This window comes from Dermacentor albipictus, chromosome 5, assembly GCF_038994185.2.
Source record: "Dermacentor albipictus isolate Rhodes 1998 colony chromosome 5, USDA_Dalb.pri_finalv2, whole genome shotgun sequence".
NCBI lineage: Eukaryota > Metazoa > Arthropoda > Arachnida > Ixodida > Ixodidae > Dermacentor > Dermacentor albipictus.
The window spans coordinates 141,021,707-141,049,307 of record NC_091825.1 but is presented as its reverse complement, the minus strand read 5'-3'; the positions used below and the strand labels follow the sequence as shown (position 1 = coordinate 141,049,307).

General features: G+C 46.4%; 1 protein-coding gene and 1 long non-coding RNA gene across 7 annotated transcripts in view; one reads left to right on the top strand and one right to left on the bottom strand.

Annotated features, from left to right (window-relative positions):
• LOC135908350 (potassium voltage-gated channel protein Shaw-like) overlaps positions 1-12,750 on the top strand; it is a 244,196-nt gene extending 231,446 nt beyond the window's left edge. For all 5 annotated transcript variants that reach the window (XM_065440108.1, XM_070539025.1, XM_070539024.1 and 2 more), the window contains 2 exons: positions 1,609-1,877; positions 4,718-12,750. In XM_065440108.1, coding sequence (XP_065296180.1) covers positions 1,609-1,817 — 209 coding nt within the window. In that variant the 3' untranslated portion in view covers positions 1,818-1,877; positions 4,718-12,750. The remainder of the gene's footprint in view (positions 1-1,608; positions 1,878-4,717) is intronic.
• Positions 1-27,601, bottom strand: part of LOC135908352 (uncharacterized) — a 140,567-nt gene that overhangs the window by 111,378 nt on the left and 1,588 nt on the right. The gene's annotated exons all lie outside the window — the stretch shown is intronic.

Sequence of the window (27,601 nt, the reverse complement as noted above, 5' to 3'; positions counted from 1 at the left end):
CGTTACTTTTTTGGTTTCAACGTAAACAGCTGTGCTTACATAAATTATCAACAATGCCACGAAAGTGTACGGTCGCGTTAGATAATGCAGGGGTATAGAAGTGGCGGTGAACCGGTTGCTTCAATAAGAGAATAAAGGCACCAAGAACTATATTTTCGGCCCTGCCGTGGTGGGCTGTCATATATTTTGTGACACGAGAGATGAAATACACGCATTTGTGCAGCCGGTAGCCTTACGAGCTCGATTTCGCCATTGTACTGTGCAGCGCCTCATGTCAAGGACTTTTCGTAACGCACGGCTGCATTTACAGCTCACCGAGCGTGGTAGCTCTGCGGCTATGATGTTTTGCAACCGACTATGTTTTCGGAAGTTCGACTTCCGGCCCTTATCGGTGTACATCCTAGAAGGTGAAGTGCAAAGCGGCCCATGTACTGGGGGTGCGATGCACGTGGATAGCCTCAGGTGGTCAAAACTAATCCGAAGTTTGCAGCTACAGCGCCTCCCAAAGCCTATGGAGGCGTTTCTGTGGAACGTTACACGTAACCAGTCAATCATGGTTAGATGCACTGTATGATAAGCTGATATACATTTCGAACACGCAAACGCATAACGGGAACACGCAAACTAAAAGAGTTTAACGAAAGCATAAGATGTCGGCCATATATACTATGTGCAGAACTTGCTACTTCGGGTGGGGTGGTTGAAATGATAATGGTAAAAATTGGACAAAACATACTGAAGAACTAAAAATATTAACTAGGAATAAATAAATAAACAAATTAAGCCCTGATGACAAAATGTTGAAGAGCTTTCACTAAGGTCTGTGTACGAGCTAGATAATTTAGGCAACGTCTTCGAACAAAACAGTGCAAAGAATGGGACATGGCGAGCGGTAGCAGACAATACCGTACGTCGTTTCGCACTCAGCCTCCATCTAAACGCGGTCGGGAATCCTACCCCCTCGTTCTGGGTAGCAGAATGTCATATCTACGGAGCCGTCACCCCTGGTACCCTTAACCGCACTGATCACATTTATTTATTCGCCAAAGCACCCTTCTGGCCAGTGGTTCTTCTTTCACGGCGTGTGGAATCCATTTTAATGCGATTAGCATTCTTAGCCTACTTCAGCATCTATCTATCTATCTATCTATCTATCTATCTATCTATCTATCTATCTATCTATCTATCTATCTATCTATCTATCTATCTATCTATCTATCTATCTATCTATCTATCTATCTATCTATCTATCTAGCCAAGCCAAGCCTAGCCTAACCTATAGCTTAGCCTAGCTACTGCGCTCTTCGCCGTGACGCAAGTTGTCTACTAGCTCGGGCCAGTGGGTACGCGCTGACTTTTGTCTTGCCGAGCAAACAACACGGGCCGCTGGTTATGTGCCCGAACAGGCAACTTGCACTCAACAATTACATTAGATAAACATAACCATATCAAAATATATTTCCTATCGCATTATTACGTATACGTATTCGACCACTTGTACGCTATAGACGTATTAACGTAGATAATCATCCGCAAATTGTGCGTTCTGCCAGATTTTTTCCCCTCATTGCTCACGGATGACCGCGATCGACTCTGCTCCCCGCGCAGCTTCCCACGTGGGCTGCGGCAGCGGCGGTTCGACGGCGACGGACGGCGGGAGCGGCGGCGGCAGCTCGTCGGCGGCCGTCAACCCGTCCTCGACCACGGCCAACCTGATACAACTGGTCGGCGGCGGAAGTGGCGCGGAGAGGGCGCACCGAGGCAGCGCCACGTCGGCCGCCTCCATCATGGCCATCGCCAACAAGATCGAGACGTGAGGCACGCGCCTCGCGGCCTGCCGACGCCACGTCGCTGTGGCCGCTTCTCTCTTTAATCTGGTGAGCTCGAGACCGGACTCGCCGAGACTTGCCGCTTTACTGTGCGGATAAAGAACATTGGCCGCTGCTGTGTGGTGGTAGTGTTGGTATTCGAACTTAGACTCCATTTTTAGCGCCAGCGGATAAGGACAAGAGGTACACGCGTACGTAGACACCGCGATGGCGCGTCGTGGGTTTCTACGTCTCCTTTTTTTTTTGTCCTTGTCTGCTGGCACTAGAACGTTATCCAAGTTTGACGACATAAGCGTGTGTCAGGCAAGCAACGTGTCTCGTAGGTAACTACAAGACCCGTCGTTTTACGACGAGATACGCGCGCTTACATCCGCCCTTTATATAATACGAACAACTGCCTGCTTTGTTAGCATAGATTCTGGGCCCCCGGCCTTTACAGAGGTCTGCGCAGCAGGCTCTAAAAGTCATATATCGTGCTTCTTAAAATCGACAAGCTTGTGTGACCGATTGTGACGGAAGACCGGCGTAGCTTTCTCTTTCCTAATTTATCTTTCCGCAGCTATGTCTTCTATCTTCGCACGCGACGGCAAATGTTTTAACCGTGCTACTTTTCATTTCACTCTCGCTCCAAGCCCGCGAGTTGCGCAAGAAGAAATGATGCTAATGAGCAAGAAGACACGAAGGATGGTATAGAAGCAGAGGCCGAGTTTGTTTCTCCCCTCAGTGAGGAAGAGGGGAAATCTCGCAAAATCGAGCAGCCATTGTCACTCGGTCCAGAAACCAAATAAGAACGGCGTCACGGGAATACAGGGCGGGCGAGTGTCCAGGACGAGTTTAGCGTCAAATGTCCTCGAGTTTCCGAGCGTCAACAGAGGTGCGCTTTTGTATACGCCCGGCGAGCTATATAGCAACACCCCCGCCCCCGTAGCTATGGCGTCGCGCTCTGCCGAGCTCGAGCTCACGGGTTCGGTGCTGGCCACGGCGGCCGCATTTCGACCGGGGCGAAATAGAAGAACACTCGTGTACTGTATATATTTAGATTTAGGTCAAAGTTACATAACTGCAGGTGTTAGAAATTATTGCAGACCTCTCCCCCCCACTGAGGTGTGCCTCTTAGTCATACCGTGGTGTTGCCACGTAAAGCCCCAGAATAAACCCCAGAATTTACCTTTAGTTTTCTTTTTAGCGGTGCGCTTTCCTACGCGTAGCGCCAGATCCGAACATTCTTGGCCTGCGTAAGCACCCACGCCGCAGCGTCCCCGCGTGGGCTTTTAGCTGCTTCAGCAACCTGCCTGCGCCATCCGTGTCGGTTTCACAGATGGCCGCGACGGCTATGCTATTAAATAAACAGGACCAAGCTGTCTTTTATATCCGTGGCCTCCATACTAGTGTGCCCGTGGCCCGCAGCTGCGGTTATCCGTAAAAGCACGCAGCCCCATTCGATCCCCCCTGCGCTTTGTTAACTAGTTCCCACCAGTTCAGTGCCAGTTCTCATTCGTGCAGAACCGATGCACGGCACCGCCGCCGCGAGCCCCTGAACTACCGGCGTAAGCGCACAGAATTCTGTGAACTCGTCCTGCACGAAGTTCACTCTGTGTGAAACGAGTGGCGACGCGAAGATGCCGCCATGTTGAATTGCTGGTGAAATGAATAGAAGGACAGCGGCGTCCCGTGAGCCAGTTCATAAAGTGCATGCGAATCGAATGGACCTCGCATCGCACTGCATGCACCGACGCGCACTCGTTCCAGCAAACAGTTCTCGCGGGCTCGCATGTTCGCACCGTCACCGCGGCTGCCCTTCTGGTTTCCAGTCCGGCGGCAGCTTCCGCCGATGTCGCTCTGCACGGCTGCACGGCCAATTCCGGCGGCCGATATCGGAACCAACTTAGACCTGTAGCCATAGTGTCTCGAATCTTGTTTCCCAGCAGCCTACGCGGAGAAGTTGCGTGCACTGTTTTTCGTTCGAGGCAAGGTTTCGCCCGGAAACGACCGTTTCACTCGTTGAGCGCAGATCCCAGTGGTGGACCCCAGCCTAATGCAATTTTGATGTTTATATTTAGGCGTTTGTCGTATCGACAGATGGTGTAAAGAGAGGTGGGTGCTTCTAAGACTGCAATGTGTGTTAGGTCGGGCTTCCAAGCGCAGCTAAAGATTCTGCAAATCGGCTTAGCCACGAGCACTCTTATTTCCGCAGCACAGGCAGTCGGTCTCCGGCCCGTAGCAGTGGTCACCATTGTAACGTAACTTACAACTTAACAAAACCGCGTTTTGAGGAGCACCCATCCAGTCACTGGCCATCTGTGTGTTTTGCGATTGTAAAGATTGTCCTATCCGTATTTGTCGAATTTGTTTGGGAGCTTATGTGTGCTTATAAACGCCATACGCCTAAATGTTGAGTTTAGCATAATAAGAAATATCACTATTTAACAAATATAATGCCTATTTTGTCACTTTTACTTCTTTGCAAAGCCTTTCAGTAACGATAGAGAAAACTTTGCACACGCACCCGTTTCAGGGCGTATCAAGGCCACCTTATTATATATATCGCTTAAACATTTGAATAGGAGAGAGCTTTTAAGGATCTCAACTCAAAACAAAGGCATATAACTCTTAGCGTGCGCGAATTATCGTTTTAACTAACTTAATCCGCATGCTCCAACGCGTGTGCCAGTGCATGTTTGTGTGTACTCCAGCATAGTGCAGGCTGAGGTAGCGGGCTTTTTCTCGAGGCAAGTAGAGTATTCACAAGTAATTTCGCAAATGCTATAGTCCAGCCATTTATGGCTATGCGTAAAAAAATTTTTAAAAAGCTTTCATGTGTGTATTCAAGTATTCATTTCTTACTTCTTCCATCCTCTGTCCCTCCTTCTCCCTCTCCCATTTCGCAGGTGCAAGTTGCGACTCTTTAGAAACACAGACTCGTTAATGAATGGTGCAGAAATGTGGTGGTGTGCTTGTTGTGCTGGTGTGTACATAATGCGAGGAGTGAGTGCTGGTGAAAAACTGTGGATACGCCACGTTGTGCCCTGAAGGAAGCATCGCATCACAGAAAACGACAGGACTGAGCAAGCCAAGGGGCGGGAAGGGAAGACGGCGGACCCGCCTCGTGAGAAGAACGGGAGGACCACCACATCGTTGTTCTGTCTCTTCTTTTTTTTTTCAATTCGTGCTCATGTCTATGTCTTTCTTTCATTTCCTTTTTTTTATTGATTTCCTTTTCTGTGTCTCATCCCGTTTCTTCGGCGTATCGTGCCACAGTCGACATCGATTTGCAATTATACGTTGTTTTTCTTCGCACACCTTTTTTACAAGACATGAGGGCGACTTCCGAAGTGGGGACCTTACTTAACTGTCTTTTAGACAGAATGAGCTTGTACCCTCTGTACTTTAAGCTCCAGTCTATATATTATGGCCGCGGGCGTTTCCGAGCCCTCAGAGAACGTGTTGCCATTAATTGATCATCAAAAGGCTCAAGAACTTCGATTACTTTCTCCATAGGACTACTATACCGTCACAGAAACTCATTTGACAGAAGAGGAACGAAAGCCAATAGCTACTCATTGCTCATTCCCACATAGCGTTAAAGAAAACGTAAGGCTTGCCGGAAGCTCCAGCAGACTTTGTCAAAGGCTACCTTCAATAGCTAACCCATATGTAACCCAGACAAAAATTGTCTCGAACTGGTGACGACGTTTCTAGGGTTGTATTCCAATTCTGGCCATCACTGGAGACAGTCTACGTTGACTGCTAAGAAGACAGCTTTGAGTCCAAGTAATGGGACCATATGGAAGACGTCTGGAAGACTTGACGCCACCTCGAATTGACAAGAAAATGCTAAGAAAATTACATACTATTTCTGTATTTTAACACCTTGTTCTCACGATCCTGTGAAAATCACAACGTCGCTTTCATTAAGCGTTTAAGAAACCATGACTAGGTTTTCCTGCAAGCAGACCACCTTCGCGTCGAGTTTCCACGTCTTCAGCTCAGCCGCCATCTTGTTTAGACAAAAAAGTTTAGCCTGCATAGTTTTTTTAATTATTATTATTCGATGCCGTATTTGCAAAGTTGTCTCTTTTGCTGGCTTCGTTATTATTCGAACGAGACTTAAGATGGCCGCTGTCCGCAAAGCTGTCAATTTAGCCGTCTATGGCGATTATTGGAACACAGCCCAGGACGGATGCAAGATTAAAGAAACAAAAGGCGGGTGAACAAGTGCTGACCTCAAGCGGGGAAACGCGGTAGGTTACACGAACGTAACGGACAGCTTTTCGGCTTTGTATTGCCGAGACTGATTTGTTTCGTGAGTTGGTGACGTCATCGTTACAGGGCCTTCCTTGGCGGATGCGCTGAAGTGGTTGCACAGACTGATAACTTATTCGTTGTAACGGTCCCGACAGCTTATTAGCAGTTGCTGTCCCCGATATCACGCTCATCGAGGATGTACGATATCGGACGTGCTGTCCCGTGGCCCACTATAATACCCTAGGCCGCGATAGGGGGTGGTTGTACGAGTGGGTACAGACAATACTTAAATTTGTCGCTGGGTACTATGCGACCGTGCTGTGAGAACGATAGGGAAATGTGATAGAGCACAGAAGTTCTTAAGGTGTCTACCCATTCGACGCCCTGCTTAAACAGCACAAATTATTTTGACACAAAAAATCTTCTCTTGTGTAAATAACTACTTCCGCTCGTTATGTAGTTTCAAGCCAACAGACCTCTAAGTATTTTCCATCGATGAGAAAAAAAACATAAATATAGATACGTGAAGTATGGCAGGCTCTAGCAAAAGGCATGCTTCTTGATTTTTCTTTTTTTTTCTTTCTCTTTGAGCAAGGATTGTCAAGCCCGAAGTGAGATAACTGCGTAACTCCAAGCTTGTATTTCTCTATATATTCTTCTTTTTCTTCGTCATGTGACGAGAGTGATCACCTTCGATTAGCGGCAAGGACCAGAATTTGCCTCGAAACAAAGCCATAACTGCATGTTCCAAAATGTTGCTCAACGGATGCACGGACCTACGGAAATCGCTTTATTTGTGTTGCTTATCTTTTGTTTCCCCCCTCCCCCAATCGTCAGTGATGCCATCAACTCTGTTCGAATGTGTAACACAAGTACCGCTTGGTAACCGCCACTTAAAAGCATCAAAAAGTAATTGAGCCAAATATGACGTCATTTTGAAAAGCATGGCTACTTTCTTTTTCATGAAATTAAATGTTCTTACAGAACGACATACAAAGTGTCTACTACGAAATTGCTGCCTGCAAAAATGGTCTTGCATCCCGAGCTCTCCCAGAGTCGACGAATGCGGTCCTAAGTCTTGTGCGTTCGAATTGAGTCTAGACTACGTGCCTCCTCGTATATAGAAAAGGCAAACGTTACTAGTTTCAGGACTGTGAGGTAAGCCAAAAACCCAGCGATATGCGCGTAAGAATTCGTGTGTTTAGCAACAGGCCTCGAAAACATCTGATAATGAAACAAAACCTGGTATTCTATCCTTGCTCTTTTCTTTTTTCTTTTTCATTTCACGTAACAAAAACTGCATAATCACAACCAAGCTGCGCCAAATGTATGTTGCTCAGTTTAGTAAGCTCTTTGCCGTTACATATCGTCATTGCACCCTCAACCTTGACAAGTTTATCTTCGCGTATACCTTATTTTTGCCTTCTGATAGCAAGCTCTCACGCAGACGCGGCGACGTTTTGCGAGAGGTCAGTCAACCGTCTCGATGGGGGCGCAGACGTGACACGTTTGATAGCAAACAAAATATTAACGTGTCATTGTACGTAATTCGTGGGCAAAATACGCGTTTACACAGATCTCGCAATCTTTCGCTTACTTTACGCATATAGTTTCCTACTACAATCACCATAGGGGACTTTGGCACGGCATTCGTTCATTTCCGCGGGAATGATCGGAATGATGGTTAGCACGTGGATGTACCTAACCTTTGTACTTGTGGCTCAAGTCGTTCTTCTGACTCGACTGATTGCGTGAGTACGTTATCAGCGCAATTTTTTAGTTAATGTTGAATCACTTTTCAATATCTCAAGGCCGTTCGAAGCCAGAAGGATGAAGCTTGCGCAAGTCCAAGCACTAATCGTCATTCTCATGCTGGCAGAACCGCCACGTTCGCGGCTCCCGCATACACTAGCGCCATAGTTCCCTCTAGTGAGTTTTGTAGTAAGCTCGATTCTCTAAACATGTCCTCCGAGATTTGGCGGCACGGCGCTCTGTCCGATCTTGGAGGTCATGATTTAACTCCTAAAACGGGCCGCAATGCAAGGACGACCTCACTGTGTAGCAGAAGAGAACAAAAAGCTCGAAGCATACGCACGTTTTCTTACTCTTCTGGTAACATAGTTTAGAAATGCATCCAGAAGCGCATCCGAACGAAGGCTGCGTGTGAGGCTGCGTCATTGCTCTATGATAGCACCGTCATTTTACTTGCGTACGCGTGGAATCGCTGCGAAAGCATTTCAGAGCTCCGAAAACGGCTTACAAACGGCATTCAAAAAGTGGTGGCTGTTTCACACCTTTCTGACCTCGGCGCTTTCACGAGAAGTGGCCTTCCCTTTTCATTTTTTTTTTAAATGGCGTTAGAAATTATAAAGCTTCGCACGATTCGTGTTATTCAACGTAGCAAACCTTGAAATTCCGTCATTTTGAAGGCGGTGATGTGCTTCGCTGAGAGCAGCGCAAAGGACCAAGAATTTCTTATACGTCTCCTTGTAGAGAATTTCATGTGCTTAATGTCACCAAAAAGGAAGTTTTAGGATGTTCACACAGGAGAACGTGGTTTCGCTTGCACATGCCTTAAGAAGTTTGTACTTAAGCCAAAAAGAAAGAGAAGCACTGCACCCGGAAGTCACGTATCAACGATTGTGTAATTAAGAAAAACGTTGCATTTACGTAACGAGCAAAAAACAAAAACAAAAAGAAAGTGTATAAAGCGTTGGACGTGTTCGCTTAATCTGTGCTCTCCGCAGATACGTTGTGTATACAATGTCACAAGCTCGTCTTATACATTCACACATACCGCATACATATATATGTATATCTACCAGAGTACACATACACACACATCAGCGGGTCCCAAGCGTCACTATGGTGCCTTTTTTCTAAATTTAACTAATGCAGTTTTACCCTGTCTATACCTCGATAGAAGCCATCAATGTATTCTCACCACGTAGTCATTTCACTTGTTGAAGTAGAGGCTTTCTCGCATACGGAAGAATACCTCGAACACAGTCGCACTCGGAGACGTGGGAATAAAGCCTGACGAACTGAAAAGTTATTTCTTCGGCCAAGGATGTAAAGGCCATATTAGCTAAACATCATTACCTTTTCTAGCCATAGCAAGAGGTAAATATGTGCGCGCAATGAAAACTGTTCTTACCCGCCTAAGGCTTGTTCCTGCGCGCACATTCAACAGAACGTGCACACTCTTCATGGGCGAAGCTGAGTGGAAGTATTTCGTTTACCCAGTGATGAGATACTCGCTTGGAGCGACTGCTGGGCCACTGAAAGCAGCAAGGTGTCATCTAGCCAGCTCTTGGCGCAAGTTCAGAATCTTGCACTGTATCTTATGTTGGCCGTGTAAGGGGAGAGCACGTCGCCAAGGTCTAGCCTTCGGCGTAAGGCAGTCGATACAGTTTTGAGTTTTTATCGTTGAATCGCGTTGGTCATTGACACTGACACTCAGAACACTATTAAGCCCAATCGTGAAACTAAGCAGCATTTCGCTTTAACGTTCGGACTGTTAGCGAGAGGCGTCAAGCTCGCGCGATCCAGAACGCAGCGATATAAAAAAAAAGAATGAAAGAAGAAAATGCATAGCCCGCGAGAGGGACATGAAGTACCTACCCTAAGAACGCGAACGCATTAACAGTGTATAAAAGGAGCACAGGTGCTGCTACGCTGCAAGCAAGTGATGCGGCGTCTAAAGCGTACTGTATTATCGCGCCCAGTTTTCCATATTGTCTCCCACAGAATCATTTAGCAGTACGACATAACGGCTCAAAACTGTAGCTACCAGTGTGTTGGCAAAGCAGAGGTGCGTATGAGAAATCGACAAAACGCTCCGCCCCATAACTAGCAGTAAAACAGTTCGATGTGTAAAAGCGGCGCTACGCAACAGGCTGGAGGCTATGACTTGACTCGCATACGTTTTCAGCTTGAACACGAGTGCTCGAGCACCTCGGTGCATCGACCAATCTTGAACGTTTCAGGCTCTTACGCATCCGAATGTATTTCTTTAGGCGCACGGTTGTTTTATATACTGAATGCACGCCGCAGGTACGTGTGCAACTTTTTATGGATTGAGCTCCCTTTTCTTTTGACGTAGACAAACGTGTTAGTTTAATCTGCCTTAAACAACAGCAATTGTTGATGTCTTTCTTTGTAACCTTCTATGTTTCTGCCACATATTTTTTTTTTTACCACACTGAAGAAAAATAGCGGGAGACGCAAGGATGTGTATAGAGCTATTAATTTTATTCGTCAACGCGATCCGCCAACTCGCCCTGCATTTCGTAGGCACTGTCGCACTGCACAAAAAACAATAACGGTTTTCTTTTCGAATGTTTGCTATTAGTTCGATATGACTCTCTTCATTTCCGTGAAGTTCATTTTAAAGAATGTTAGTTCGAGATAACTTTTTCAACTCCGTAAAAGAACTGAGTTTCTCCTCTTAACAAAACCTTCTAGTGGTCTGGTAATCCAAGCTCAGTGCGGCTCTCGTTCCACGCCAGTGCGCATGCGCAGGAACATCGGCAACACGTATGTTCCGGGTATGTTCAGTGGCTCCGTGTCTGTACATCGGGCTTCAAATACTTACGGAGCGCCGGAGTTGAGAATTTTAAAAAATACTGAATATTTCTTGAGCCTACACAGGCACGGAGCCTGTACTTCAGAGTTGCCGTACCTGTGCTAGCGTACGCGGCCAACATATTACTGCGCTGTTTCACTGTCTGCAAACTAAAATTGACGCTAAAATTCGGATTTTTTGGCAGAACCCGCGTCCCGCAAATCTTTGGCACCGACTGTACGTTTTTCTGCTTCAAGAGGGGACTCTCACACCGTTGCAGTTTGGGTATCTTAGAAATAGTGGTCCTACAGTTGTGGCAGACACTATTGGTCCAGCGTACAAAAATAAAAAAGAAAGCTTGGCTAGTACGCATACGTCGTGGGCCTGCAGCTCTCTGTAGGATACGATAACAATCCTTTATCGTGCGCAAGCTGCTTGTGGGCGTTAGTTTCTAAGGCATCATCCTCTATATTGCGCTCGCCATGCAACACAGGCAGGAAGGCTATAGTTGATGTGCGGCTTCAATATGCACAGCGCAAGGATACGAATCAAGAGGGTGTGGCTCTATATGGTGCCCCTATCATACGGAAATGAAGGTTGCGGTAAATAAAACAAATATGGAGTCGAAAAACGGCTCCGACAAGTAGCTTCGCAGAATTTCAAGTGGAATTCACTTTTATTTACGGAAAGCGTGTCGCACTTAACGGGAACGAGAACCTGATTAGCGTTCAAGCACTTAGTCAAACTTGTTGAGAGAAGTGACAATTCAGGTTTTCTCAAATGGGATGTACGCTTTTGCTTCAGGAAGATAACACTGAACAGTTGAAGTATGGAAGTATGGAACTTTTATACAGACATGGTACAACAACTTATACTGCAAAATCCTGACACACAGTCCTCCCAAAATGAGGAACTCTATTTAGAGTGAAAATAACTTCGTAATGTCCCAAAACAAATATAATAATATAACTCAGAATTAACGTGAAAAACCAGGGATAGAAAATGCGATGAAGCACCGATCATTTCGATTGTTCCTCCAGGCGTTCCTGAGGAAACTTGCTTGAAACACCGCTACATTTTCCTGTCAAATATATATATATATATATATACAAAAGAAATAATAATAAATATGTAGCTACTTATAATTTTATTAGTAATAATTAATTGTGTTGCTGCTGTCACTGTTGAAATTGCTGACAATTACAATCACCTACCCGCAAAAAAAGAAAGAAATTAGAAAGGCTTTTTACACGTAAAATTCCCATATGGTATACGCGGAAACAGACCGGTCAGGGAAAGCGCGAGTGCTTTTTCTCATTCACATTGCAAAGACCGGACATCAAGAATTGTGTTTCTAAATTATAGATATATACGTGTACGCTTGCGTGGGTGCGTAGTTTTGTCGAGATAAACATAATAGCCTGCAGATTCCTAAACCTTCTCTTGCATATGCATCGTTATCATCCAATTTCCCTCTCAGACTGTAGACGATATTTCCCGAGGAGACGTGAGAAGCGCCCAGTACCTGCATCATTAACGAAACATTTACTCGTCGCTACCGTACGACTTGTAATTCACTTTCGCTTACACACATCACCAGGAGCGGCGAATTTGCATTTTGAGACCGAATGCGTTATATTCTGACACCCTTTCTTAATGGCACTACGATAAGTATCACGATGCATATAGGAGACGATAGTAAAAGGTTCTTTGAGCTTGTATAAAGATTACGTAAATGTAACCTCCAAGCAATTTCTTTTCGCATTTTCTCCGAGACAACACTATGTGACATTGTGTTGTCGGGAATGCTAGCAAAGGAGGTGCTTAGAGTGCAAATGCTAGGTGTCCAAATCCATGGCCTTAGCCACGGTTCCCAGTGGGTAACACACACTAATCTCGAAGGTCATGCCTTCGCTCGTTGCATGTGCAGGAAGCGATATTCAGGAGCCGTAAACACGTCATAGACACCACGTTCGGGGCACCACCTATCGGTTACCATCATTTAGAGCGCATGCTAGGTGCGCCATTCGATTCGTAATTATTGAGATAAAATCTCAATTTCGCATGTAATAAAGAAAGGGTAGTCCACAAATCCGGTCGCTTAGATCATCATCACCGTGTTCGTCGTCGTCGTCATTATCATACGTCTAACTGAAACCCCGCCTCAGGAGGCGTAGGCCTCTACCAGATATCGTCGATTTCCCCTGACCTACGTGAGACGAAAGCACTCTACAACCGCGCGAATTCCTTAAACTTATCGCCTATTCCGTATATCTGTGCCGCTCTCGACTGCGATTCCGCTTTCCACTGGCACTCGCCTTGTCAATTTAACGGACCACTGCTTATCATTGGTTCTACGCATTTCCCAGTGTACATAGCTTCACTTCTTCATCTCATCACCAGCTAGAACATCATCTATACCTTCGCGTTTCGTACGTTAGTCCGCGCTGCGCTGCTGTTTTTATATATATTAACGTTACAAAACTCATGGTTTCCTTTGCATCACTCGTTCGCGCGGTCCTTACCTACATTTCAAGCATTTCTGTTAGCTTCAAGTTTTCGGTCCTATAGTTAATAGATTAAACTAAGTTACAATGAAGGGAACGTTTACTTTTTCCTCATAAGCTCGGAAGATATCAAACGAAAACGCGTTGATAAGTCCACTAGCATCACTGCAATTTCAAAGTCTCGGGCAACAGTCATGACTGGTCTGCTCGCATAGAAATTGGGTGTTCTCTGTAAGTGCGGCACGCTGGAGAAAAACCAAACTCTGCGAAGTGAAAAAAAAAGACTATAAATGGACGTAGCGACATGGCGATCGGCACCTGCTCTGCCTAGACGCTCTGGGACCACGTGACACGGTGCACCTTCGGTGTTGACTCTTGTCTCCGCTTCTCTCGATCCGTGTTCGCGCACTGGAGAAATGTTGGGCCTCGCATGACGGTTTTCACGCGGCGAAGAAGAAAGTCGTGTGACGCAAAATGACAGGCAGTACAGACTTCACGTGCTCGGTTTCTTTATTGTTGATGCTGCTGCTGCTGTCGCTCTTAAGCACAAGGAAAGCCTGCAACGACGCTTGAGCCACGGCCGAGCATCTGAGTGCTAAATGCACTCCAATTGTCTCTCATGTATTGTAAGCTCAGTCAGCCACGCCGCCGAAAGCATGGACTGCCAACTCAATGTGAACACGGACACACACACACACACACACATACACACACGTGCAGACACGACTCGCCTCATCGCCAAGCAGGCGCCGGAAGCGCGCGCGCTCCTTCACCGCTGTAGGAGCGACGGTTCTACACTTTTTTCTTTTTGCGTTCTTTGACCATACGTGTTGACTGCAAATATATAGATATATTATATATATAATTCTATCACACTTCCGCCGCATCAGAGTGGTTAAAGCTATTTCATGTTGTCATTACTTTTTCTTAACATGTTGACGCCGTGGACGCGGACGTACGAGTGTCACTAATAAAGCGAAGGTTAACGTAACCCCCTGCGTTGTCGTGTCTTTCTTTCGCTGCCAACCATAGGTCGGCACAAAAAGCAAACGCTCACTCGCCATTCGCTACCCTCCCCACGTGTAGGGTAGCAGACTGGACTCAGTCTGGTTAACATCCCTGCCTACCCTTCTTCCCTTCGCTCCGTTCTCTCTCTCACTCGCCTTTATTCTCTTTTTCCAGGCTTCACACTCACCTCACCGGCACTCACTCACGCTCATATTCGCGTCTACTGGCACCAACTAGCACTCATTCACGTTCGTACTTATGTCCACTCACGCTCAGTGACACACACGTTCAAGGGCACACTAACTCGTACTAATCGAAACGCACTCTTGCTCGTATATATGAATGCGTCCACTTGACATTATTGTCGTTTACGCGCGTTCACACTTACGCCAACTCAAGCTCATTCTTGCTCAACGACACATTGTAGGGCGAAGACACAGTCACAAGGAAGACCCACAGACACAAGTCAGAGGCGCTTGACGTGTGTCTATCAACCCCTATCTAGCACTATCAAGCCGAATAACAAGTCTTGTCCGAATCATTCTCGTCCATAGTTACGTTCACTCTTAGTCAGCGACATTGACTCGTGTTAGCACTCACACCAACCCGCACTAAATCACTAACCGTACTCACTCACTCACTCACTCACTCACTCACTCACTCACTCACTCACTCACTCACTCACTCACTCACTCACTCACTCACTCACTCACTCACTCGCTCACTCACTCACTCACTCACTCACTCACTCACTCATTCACTCGCTCACTCACTCACTCACTCACTCACTCACTCACTCACTCACTCACTCACTCACTCACTCACTCACTCACTCACTCACTCACTCACTCACTCACACCTCTGAGGTAAGTGTCAGTGTACTTATGAATGAGCATGATGACGTACGTACGTCTCACGTACCTCACAATTAAACTACGCAGTTGCCATTGCAGGAGTTCACCTCCGTCGGGTTAAGGCGCCTACTTAAATAGTTTCAGTTTCGTGGAACATTCTTAAGTGTTCACATCAGCTCGCAGAGGAATTAGGCTAGAGGAGGAATAAACTTTATTAGTTGAAATGAGCCGACAGTAAAATCGTCCGAGGTGGGCGGCGTCCCTAGTCCAGGATGCCGTAAGCCTGAGCTGATAGCTTGGCCCTGCTCACCAGGCGATGCTGGTCTTCAGAGGTCGAGCTTGTCAGCTGTGCCTCCCACTGCTCGACGGTTGGTCCGGTGATGGGCGGTGTCGATGGGTTTTTTTGACATTCCCATAGCATGTGGTAGAGGGTATTGGGCGTGGAGCAGAAGGCGCATTTGTGAGTATAGCTCGTAGGATGCATGGCGTGTAGCAGGGTGCTGTGCGGGAATGTGCCGGTCTGTAGTCTTCGGAAGATCACCCCCTCTTCTCTTGTCAGCTGGGGATGCGGGGGTGGATAGATCCTTCTACCCAGTCTGTAGTGGCTCAGGATATCGGCGTATCTTTTCGGGAAGCTATCTTGTTGGTCTACCGGTGCTCGTGAACCTGGTGGGATAGCCCGGAGAATGTGATCTCGGGCAGCGGCATTAGCCGCTACATTACCCGCCAAGGACTCGTGTCCCGGGGCCCACACAATGTACACTTCTGGAAAATTGTCTCGTTTTTCGAGGATGCTGAGGGCTTGTTTGGAAATGCGGCCCTTTTGATAATTTCGACATGCTGTTTGTGAGTCGGTGATAATTGTGATTAGATCTTCCTCTCGCTGTCCCGTAGTGGCCGCCAGGGCTATCGCCGTTTCTTCCGCGCAGGCGATGTCTGGAGTGCTTACCGAGGCCGCTGCTACCTCTTGTCCTTGGCCGTTGATCACGCTGATAGCGTGGGCCGCTCTGTTCTTGTACTTTGCCGCGTCGGTGTATCGGACTTCTCCTTGTTTTGGTCCTCCGTACGCCTTACGTAGAGCTTTCACTCTCGCTCGCCTCCTTTCTCTGTGGTATTCAGGGTGCATGTGTCTCGGGATGTTGGCCACCGTGATCTTCTCCCTCAGGGGTAGAGGAACCCGCTGTTTAGTGGACTCATACAGATTTTTTTCGAGGGGGAGAAAAATTAGCTTTGCCACACACACACACACAAAAAAGATCATTTACATCTAGTGCTTAAGGGGCCCCTCACCAGGCCCCATAGAAAATTTTGTTTATACACTGGAAGTTCTTACGTGTCCTCTAAGGAGCGTTCTGCCGCAAAAATTTTTTAAGTCAGCTCATTAATATCCGAGATAGAAGTAGAAAGTTTCAGAATAGTGGCCCCAATAGTTTGGGCCCCAAAGAGCTTTGCGGCTGTTAGCATTGGGGCACGCAGGAGTGAAAAGTTTTAGAATAGTGCTTTGCGTTTGCGGATAGCGTCTTGCGCTGACAGCGCCACTACGGCGTCAAAGAAAAGCTATTTTTTCAATCAATCAATTTATTATTATTAGACATTACAATTACAAAGAAAATGTAATACAGAAGGAGGTCCCAAAGTAAAAACTGTCAGGGGGACCTCCTGTTACAACATGTATAAAATATGTAATATAGGATTAGCAACGAGGGTAAGAACAGCGTGAAAATACAATCAACATATTAGAAGTAATTAATGAAACATCTGGTTGTTGAAGATTACACAAAAATTAGCAAGAATAATTCTATATTGAAATACACATGAGGGTACGAACATTACAGTAAATGAATAGGAGTATAATAATTATGTAACAACAGTGCGCAATCCAACAATGTAATGAAACTAATTTACAAACGGCTGTTAATCTATGAACATAAACCGACAAAAACAATAAAACAGTAATGAATATATACATGCACGCATACGTGCATACGCACATATATATATATATATATATATATATATATATATATGGAGTACACTTGTAGAATAATCAGGTAAGGTATGTTGTTAGTAAGAACTGTTTTAGAAGCCGCCGGTGTAGTGAAGAGCATGATTTAATATTTGATGGCAGTGAATTCCAAAATTAAATTGCGGAAAAGAAGGCTGTCATTTTACCGTAGTTAGTGTTGACTTTAGGAAGCAAGAGATTATTATTTTCAGAAAACCGCGTGTTATTTGCATTAAAAAGTTGCGTTGGGGGAAGTAACTCAGTTGGAATGTCACTGTTTCTACTTCTATACAATATAAGACCTAGTTTCAGTTGAAATTCTGTGGTCTTACGTGCCAAGAGCACGATCTGATTATACAACACGCTGCAGTGGAGGACTCAGTATTTTATTTTGACCATCTCAGGTTCTTCTTAGCGTGCACGTAAATCTAAGCGCACTATAGTTTTTGCATCCTCTAGTGCTTTGGAGCTAAAACAATGCAATAACTGCGCTAACCGATCGCACAAAGATTCATTTGCAATTAAGGTGGATCATTCTGTCTATTTCCCTGCTTGCTTTAAAGGAGCCATGACAGCAAATTTTTGAACTTAAATTATGCACTGCGTATTAAAGTGTATAACAAATTCAAATGAAAAGCCAAGCGATGCGATTGAGATCGCTGTCGCTCAAGTCTGTCCCTTCCAGGAGACCATGATAGGTACTAGGGACGGATTCGGGTAACACTCGGGGTATCTGATCGTCTGCTTCGTTTTGTAAATGCCGCCGTTTCGACGGACTCCCACTATCCCCTGTAGTGTGCCCGTGAGTGGTGTTACTACTGACAGTTGTGCCACGACCTATTTTGCACCCGTTGTCGGTAATCGAGCGGCCGCATATCGCCGCCAAAACACCGCGCCTTGCACAACTAATCACACGGATTCTTATCATCCTATAGCGCCTACTAGTGCGCCGAATTAAAAACATTTCAGTGACTTTTCAACCGCTCACACTACCCACGGCATAACAGCAACTGTGTTTGCTCGTATTTCATCTCGAGTTGGAGCCCGGCAATGACCCGTCTGTCATTTTTGTTTTTCTTCTTTGATCTTCTCTGGCCTACCGAGCATCCTTTCACAGTTAGGATGGCTTTCGCGCTATTTAAGAGGTGTAATTTGCCAATGCAGCTTCACTTTGTTTCACTTCAGCGCCTTTGCGAAGTGCATAGGAGCAATTGTAGCTTTTACAATGCTCCATTCCGACCTCTTACTGCGCATTCACACAATTGCGTGCATCGTCGCGCTTACCCACGGTTATAAACCGTATCTTCTTTTTGACGATAAAGCACTTGGCCTTCGGTGCTTACAGCATCATCTTGGAAATGACGTTAGCGGTGAGATTTAATTAGAGAGGCCCTCACAGGCCCCGCGAGAATTCTATTCTGCTTTGCGCTATAAACTGCAAGGCAAAAAAGAAAAAAAGAAATACAGCTCGAATAACCAAAGACGCAGAGAGAGGAACCGGCGTTTCTGTTTCGTCTGTTCCTGCGTCGTCTGTTGCCCGTGATGTTTCGCTTATTTACTCTTCATATACGCCGTTTACCAACTCTCCCAGTCCTCACTGTTACTGAAGTTGTAAAACGCCGTCCAATAAGCGTTGTACCGCAAGATGTTTTCTTTATTTTTTTACCAATTCAGCAGTTTCCGAGACCGAAGCAAACGAAATGTTGGCAGGCCATGCTGCGAGGAGGCGACCTGTACTCGCAGCTGCAGAGGCTCTCTCCCGTTGCCTCAAAAAGCACCCACAAGCGACCTTCTCTTCCCGCGTTCTCCTATCGGGACGAAGCCGTCACCTTCTTTTGCTGTTTCCTATCAGGTATGTGGCTCTACCCCCTACGGGTGATTGGTCAAGAAATGGATCGATGGATGGATGGATGACCTCCCCTCCTCTTCCTTGACGGTGTCACTTCTTTTTCCACTCCCGTCGTCCAACACCGCGGTTGAAGTGTCCACCATTGCTTAAGGAAGTTACAGTGGCATTGCTTTCTTGCTTGCTCGTACCAAGGTATACGAGAAGATGGCGGTTAAACGGAGGAGGGGAGATAAAATTTATAAGAGAAAGTGTTTGTCAAGGTAAAATGGAAATTGTTTCCTCTTTTTGCCACCACCGCTACTGCTGCTGACGACGACGACGACAACGACAGTTATTCGGGCGCCACAAGTTTGATGTCACATCACTGGCTGGCCGAGGCAGCTTCGAGAGGTTCTTCAAGAAGAGCGTGCTGGCTTTTGTTATAGAACGCTCATTTGTTTTCGCGGTCTACATCGGTGTAAAGCTCTGCGGGCACGATCGCCATCACATGATCTACGCACCGCGCTTGTCTACTTGCAGTTACGCGGCCACGCGTTAAGCTGAATTGTAGAGGAGCCAACATGGAGGGCGCTCCAAATACTTGGAGGTACATACATACGCACGATCACACACACACAGGATACATACATACATACATACATACATACATACATACATACATACATACATACATACATACATACATACATACATACATACATACATACATACATACATACATACATACATACATACATACATACATACATACATACATACATACATACATACATACATACATACATACATACATACATACATACATACATACATACATACATACATACATACATACATACATACATACATACATACATACATACATACATACATACATACATACATACATACATCGAACTGAGCACACGCAGGCACAACCAAAACGACATCGGACTTTCCGGCGATGATGACACTCCTGTTGCACGTGTACGTCTACATTGAGTCGTCGTTTTTGAAAGGGCCTTTTGTCGAGTTTCTCTTCTCGCTGGGCGTCATCGGCTAATGAGAGAGCAAAGTTTGCCAACTTCGGATCAGCTTAATTGAGTGCGCCGCTTGGGAAATGTGCAAATGTCATTAAAAGCGCATTGCGAAGGGCCGTCCAATTCCAGACTCGTTAACGCGTGGTCTGCTAATAAAGACATAAGAACTCATAGGGTGTCACAAGCTGCGATCCCCCTAACTGCATGATGCCATATACATGCAGTTGCTGCATGCATTATCCATGCTAAATGTAAAGTACAAAGTTCCGCGGCGTCTTATAACGAGCACGATGTCTCGGAGCAATTCAAGAAATTGACATCGTGGCGGCACGTTTCATGTCGCGAACTCTTTACAAGTGACGCGGTTGCTTGGTGCATACGTTCGCCGCAAATTTTATATAGTGCAGTTTCTTACTTTGCGTTCCACGCGTCAGTTTGGTTAATAGTGTAAGTGAGTTGGTAGTTGGCGTAACACGGTACGCTGTACCTCAGCTATGTGGTCGCGTCGAGATGATTGCTGGAAAGTTGCGGTGACGTTGGCAGAAGTTAGTGAGCAAACAGAAGATATACCATCATCAAATCACGTACTTTGACTTAATTGCCACAGCTTCTACCCTCTGGGTACTGCGTGCTATGGACATCTTGCTTATAAACTTCTGCATTAAGAACATTTTACGTGCAGGAAAGAGAAGGATATATTGCACAATACATAGTTAAAATAAAGTGATAAAGAACAAAATTGCTTCTGCGACCGAACACTCTGTTTCGCTTAACTGCAGTCCGTCCGTCCGTCCGTCCGTCCGTCCGTCCGTCCGTCCGTCCGTCCGTCCGTCCGTCCGTCCGTCCGTCCGTCCGTCCGTCCGTCCGTCCGTCCGTCCGTCCGTCCGTCCGTCCGTCCGTCCGTCCGTCCGTCCGTCCGTCCGTCCGTCTGTCCGTCTGTCTGTCTGTCTGTCTGTCTGTCTGTCTGTCTGTCTGTCTGTCTGTCTGTCTGTCTGTCTGTCTGTCTGTCTGTCTGTCTGTCTGTCTGTCTGTCTGTCTGTCTGTCTGTCTGTCTGTCTGTCTGTCTGTCTGTCTGTCTGTCTGTCTGTCTGTCTGTCTGTCTGTCTGTCTGTCTGTCTGTCTGTCTGTCTGTCTGTCTGTCTGTCTGTCTGTCTGTCTGTCTGTCTGTCTGTCTGTCTGTCTGTCTGTCTGTCTGTCTGTCTGTCTGTCTGTCTGTCTGTCTGTCTGTCTGTCTGTCTGTCTGTCTGTCTGTCTGTCTGTCTGTCTGTCTGTCTGTCTGTCTGTCTGTCTGTCTGTCTGTCTGTCTGTCTGTCTGTCTGTCTGTCTGTCTGTCTGTCTGTCTGTCTGTCTGTCTGTCTGTCTGTCTGTCTGTCTGTCTGTCTGTCTGTCTGTCTGTCTGTCTGTCTGTCTGTCTGTCTGTCTGTCTGTCTGTCTGTCTGTCTGTCTGTCTGTCTGTCTGTCTGTCTGTCTGTCTGTCTGTCTGTCTGTCTGTCTGTCTGTCTGTCTGTCTGTCTGTCTGTCTGTCTGTCTGTCTGTCTGTCTGTCTGTCTGTCTGTCTGTCTGTCTGTCTGTCTGTCTGTCTGTCTGTCTGTCTGTCTGTCTGTCTGTCTGTCTGTCTGTCTGTCTGTCTGTCTGTCTGTCTGTCTGTCTGTCTGTCTGTCTGTCTGTCTGTCTGTCTGTCTGTCTGTCTGTCTGTCTGTCTGTCTGTCTGTCTGTCTGTCTGTCTGTCTGTCTGTCTGTCTGTCTGTCTGTCTGTCTGTCTGTCTGTCTGTCTGTCTGTCTGTCTGTCTGTCTGTCTGTCTGTCTGTCTGTCTGTCTGTCTGTCTGTCTGTCTGTCTGTCTGTCTGTCTGTCTGTCTGTCTGTCTGTCTGTCTGTCTGTCTGTCCGTCCGTCCGTCCGTCCGTCCGTCCGTCCGTCCGTCCGTCCGTCCGTCCGTCCGTCCGTCCGTCCGTCCGTCCGTCCGTCCGTCCGTCCGTCCGTCCGTCCGTCCGTCCGTCCGTCCGTCCGTCCGTCCGTCCGTCCGTCCGTCCGTCCGTCCGTCCTGCGCGATGCATCTGTAGTGCTGCACGATTCCTAGCTATTGTAATATGTGTGGTGTCCGTGCGTTTAGTTAGACAACACAGAATTACGGGCAGGCATCCGAAGCCTGTGTGCCCCGATAAAAACCGAGAATATGCATTACGAAGATCAACGCGTTCCTGAAGCGTTAATTGTAGTGTGGGATGGCTGATCTTTCTCTGGTCTTTTGCGGAAAATCCCGGAACAACGTGATAGGAGATTTTCGCGGAAACCGAGGAAGTAATTACTGTAATGAGTGAACGGCCAGCCATACGAGAAGCTGGACAAATCGATGTATGCTGTCTACCCACATTAAAATCCCTCTCTCGACGAAAGCCAGCCGCAGTGATGCGCATACTGACTCTCCAGTGGGACCGTGACGTATACATACGGGAAAAGGAGGCTTTCTCATGGCTCGGAGACTTCTGCCCAAGTGAGAGAATCTACTCCACCCATTTCTATTGACACTATTGAGATAATATTAGGAAAGAGGGTGGAAGGAGGCCAATTTTAGATGGTCGAGTACGACCGGTCTGTTTTGTAAATGCTATGGGTTTCACATAAAGTGCCAGGTGCTTGTGGAGTAACTTATTATTCGTTGACATGTAATTTACTGTCTCTGTTTCTCGCATTTCCTTTCTGATGACTGCGGGTTGTCTAAGTGTACTTCAATTATGCTGTATTTGGTTGCCAGATTTTCCCTCCATATTGTAAGCACGTTTTTGAGGTACAGATGTACATGCACTCTGGTTATCCATTTCTTACCATCCATATGTTCCTGAATCTTTCAATCTTGCTCCGCGCTTCCTTCTCTTGTTTCAAAATTGGCTCAACCCACCTCACCTTGAAGTGCACTGCCTCATTCGCGGTTGTGGGCCCCCAACGCCAATCTGGCCGAGCCCGACAAGATCTATTATAAGCACAGCAGCGCCGGCGCTGCTGGCGGCACCTTGGCGCGCTACGTTTAAATATGCAGAATGCGCTAAAACCTTCTCATAAATATCAAAATTAAATTCTGGGCCTATACATGCAAGAGAACGAGATACGATTATACGCACGCCGTAGTGGGCGACTCCGCATTTATTTTGATCTCCTTGGGATCTCCTTGGGTCAGCCACCAAAGCCGTAACTTTGGTGGCTGACATGCGGTGTACAACAGCGCTGGATAGGCCTATAAAAGACAAGGCAGGCGCGGCGGTGGAAGGCAGACCGTCGCGGGAAGCTTGCCGTTTATCGGTGATCGCGTGCTTCAGGTCATGCGTGCGGGCAAGCGCGAGGACTTCAAAAGCGGCGAGCGTGCCCACCTAGTTCTTCTGTGCGCTCACAGAAGCTGAATTTACGCAACACCGCACAAGCTGCCGACGTGGCGCAGTCGAGATCCCACTTCACAGCATCGCGACGACGCATGACGGGCGAACGCGAAGCGCTCGCGCGGCCTCTGCCACCACAAAATTTTAAGTAGACTGGAGCACAACGGTGAGCAAGAGCTTGCGACCACATTTTCTGTGCTGCTGTAGTTATGAGATATGTTGAACTTGCGTTGTTGCGTGAAAATATCTGAATAATGGCACTTGAAAAATAAATTGTCTCGAGAGATGAACTTGCTCCTTTTTTTTGCAGGCGAAGAACCAGCTTCTTCTTAGATTCGTCAACATCTTGCACTTGTGTCAAGGGTTTATGCAAATTCCACAACTACTCGAGCTATTCGCTTCGAAATTATTTGACACTAATTAATATTCGTTACGGCTTCGTTTTGAGCCAAACAAGCCCATACTTTTCTTCCAATAAAGGAAGCGGAACAAATACACGCATATCCAACACAATGTTGAAATCTAAATTATGTGAAGCTAGTTTGAGTTAGCGAGGCAGCAGCAGTATAGCGGGTTACGCCGCTGGGACAGCATCATCGCCTGTATACCAGCCGAGATGTTCGCGTCACGCGAGTACGAAGGCAATGCGATGTGTGGTGTTCGTGGAATGTTGACGAGAGGTGTATGTACAGAGTAGTACCACACATATGTAAATGTATATGAGGATTCTACACCTCTTGTGTCACGGCGGTACACCTGTTCTAAAGAAAGCGGCAAGTGCCCAATGGCACATAGACTCATCTGCAGCTACCCAGAGACGACAGGAGGTGACTGACTGTTTGGCACACACCCAGTAGCACACACTAGGCGACCCAACTTTCCGAAGGACTAAAGTGACACAAGTTGTCTACTATATGCCACACAGCAGCCACCAGCAAGCCAACAAGTTGTCAATTCGGGTAGGTACCCAATGGCCTAAGCTTATTTATTTATTTATTTATTTATTTATTTATTTATTTATTTATCTATTTATTTAGAAAGGCCTCACTGGCCTACGAAAAGGCATAGGCTGAGGGGGGCATATATGGTACAATGCATTACAAAATACGATCGGTAAAAGGATATTGATGCATAAAAGGATAAAGGATAAAAGGATAACAAATATTGGCTCAAAACAAAGAAATTTTGCATAATACAGACGCCAGAATGATGTTAAAGAGAGAGAGAGAAATGAAGAGATAAGCACTGCATAAAAACACCAAGAACAGCAAGAGCAGCAAGATGGATTGCATAAAAGCAGCAAGTTACTTTGCGTTGGGTCGTTATGGATCGCGCAACGTTAAAAATGGAACATGGTACAACGCGTGGCAATGCATTGGAAACGTAACCGTTATGGGGTTGATAAGTACCCATGTACTAACTCATGGGGAGAAAAATGTTTGGCCAAGTTACTGAAAAGGGCATCGTGATTTCTGAGCGAAGCAGTGCCAGTCGGAAGGCATGTTCCAGAGACGGATAGAGCGAGGCAGTGGTGAAAAGTTAAATGCTTGCCTCGCGCAATATAGGCGGGCATAGCTCAAACTACTGTGCAGTCTGCGCGATGTGAATACGTGGTGTTTCAAGCATAGTAGGAATAATCCGTCAGGGTTAATGGATTTATGGAATAATGACAGCACTGCAATATCAAGGCGAGTACTCAAGGGCTGCAACGATCGTTCGGCTTTGATCTATCTGCGTTGTGTTAGACTTGGCCCTCTAATTACGAATAATGAAACGACTTGCCCTATACTGAATGATTTCCAACGCTTCAATTAGGTATTTCTGATGTGGTGATCAAACGGGAGACGCGTACTCAAGGTGGGTCGCAAGAAAACGTTACGTTAAGCCAGTTTACGCCAGGCAGATGGAACACTGCGTAAGTTCCGGCATTTGGATGCATAGGCAGAGACACACGTAATGTGCTCAGACCATGATATGTTAGGTGTAAGGTGCACGCCCAGATACTTATACTGTGAAGTCGGGTATATAATATTGTCTGGGGCAGATAAGGTGCGAATTAACAGATTTACGGGCCAAGGACATTGTTTCACACTTTGAGACGTTTAGTGTCACGAACCATGTAGCACACCACTGGTTCACTATCTCTAGGTCTCGTTGGAGCGCTATATGATCATCACTGTTGGCTATTGGACGGTAAATTATGCAATCAACGGCGAATATTCTTATGCACGACGATATGTTGACGATATCCAATAAGACATCTGACGAGCAAACGATGACGAGCACCAAATCTCGAGGGAGAGGCAAATAAATCTTCGCTTTAAATACAGCACAAACAAAACAAATACAAAGCTATAGCCGGAGCATTTACAACGCATTCTGTACAGCCCTCCATGTCATCGCGACGATTATAAAATCCTCCATTATACAGCAGCTCGCAGCAATCATCGCGTTTCTAGCAATAACTATATATACGCTTCGGTTGCCAAATATGTTCCCGTGGGGAACCTTTGGTCTGGAGCCTCTGTGGAAATTTCCGGAGCAGCTGCCGTGGAAGCGTGCGGGGATGCGACGGTTGCCTTTGGCGTGCAGCCGTCCATAAGTCGCTTAACGAGCAACGGCCGTGGGCAGTAGCGGTTTAACGGCCCCTCGTGGCGGGGCCCAATCGCCGAGCGTCGAAAGAGCCGTCGCTGGCAGCACGACTGCTCAGCGGGCAACCCGTCTTGGAAGTACATGCGGGAAATTCTTACGGGCAGGACCGCGCCGCGAGGCTCAGTGCCTCGAGGGCACTGAACTCATCAACGACGCGTCCGCAACGAGAGCAGCACGCTATCGTATGGAGGGAAGCGAGGAAGTTCGAACGTAACTATGGGGTTGCCACCCGTCTCGATTTTAGGGGGGACAATCCCGACTTTTGAGGTCCTGACTCCAGACTTTTGCCAATTAGGACGGCAAAATGTCCAGACTTATGCTTTTTTTTCTACTGCATAAAAATCAGTGAGCTGTGCAGACTTCCTTTTTATAAATCCTAGCTGACAGCTCGTCTGCACATTCTTTTCTTTTGCATTGTCACAAACGTGATGACAGTTTCGTTTGTGTCGTGGTTCTAGAGGAGGAGGTGTAATAGGGTGTTTGTAGTCTTGTTTTAGGCCCTACACATTCGCAGTAAGAGCACCTGCAGGGATACCGAAACCAAACTGGTTCGTAGAAACAAGAGAGACAGAGAAAGAGAGAAACACAGAGACAGAAAGAGAAACGCACTTCCGGTTTGCTATACTGCACTGGATGAGAGGGGATATACGCATGAAAAAAAAAAATAGAACTTGTAGAACCACCACCACCACCACCACCACCACCATCATCATCATCATCATCATCATCTTTTATGTTCACTGCCTTGATAAACAAAGGCCTCAATCCGAGAATGCGCAAAGGAAAATGAAAAACAACAACAGGTACTGCAGTCCCTGCTGCTAAAAATTGATGATCTCGAAAACCACCGCCGACGCTGCAACTGCTGTTATACGGAATGGACGACAAGAAGGCTCACGAAACTAGAAATGAATGCGAAGGTAAGTCCGTAATGTTTGCGGAAGTAAAATGGGAACATAGTTTTATTTATTTTATGTCCACTGCAGGACGAAGGCTTCTCCCTGCGATCTCCAATTACCCTTGTCCTGGGCCAACCGATTCCAATTAGCACCCGCGAATTTCCTAATTTCATCGCTGCACCTAGTCTTCTGCCGTCCTCGACTGCGTTTTCCCTCACTTGGTATCCATTCTGTGACCCTAATAATCCCACGGTTACCTAACCTGCGCATTACATGACCTGCCCAGCGCCATTTTTTTCATTTAATGTCATTAGAATATCGGCAATGCTCGTTCGCTCTCTGATCCGATGTATAAACAAGTATTAGTAAATTATTTATGGCGCTCTGCAGCTTGACAGTACATTTCTAATGTCTTGAGGGTTCTAACATATACTTAACATAAAAATATGAGAAGAGATGACTAGTCGAAAAATTCACGTCAGTGCTCTTATAAAACATGACCGAGTTGTTAATCGACACACATGCTCTAACTTCCCGCTTACTTTATTCAAGAGGAGCAGCAATAAAGAAATAACAAACATGTAATTTTTTTTCCGTATGCAACTACCATTCTTCGAAAACTTCACGCACTTTTCGGCATGATGTTCGTTTGTAAACTCTTTCACGCCACTTTGAACCACTGGGTCCGAATATACCATTTGGAAATAGACAACTTGGGCCATTAGGTACGTGAATTGAGCGATAATAGACAACTTGGGTCACTGGATATGTGCTACTGGGTTATGTGCCCGAAAAGGCA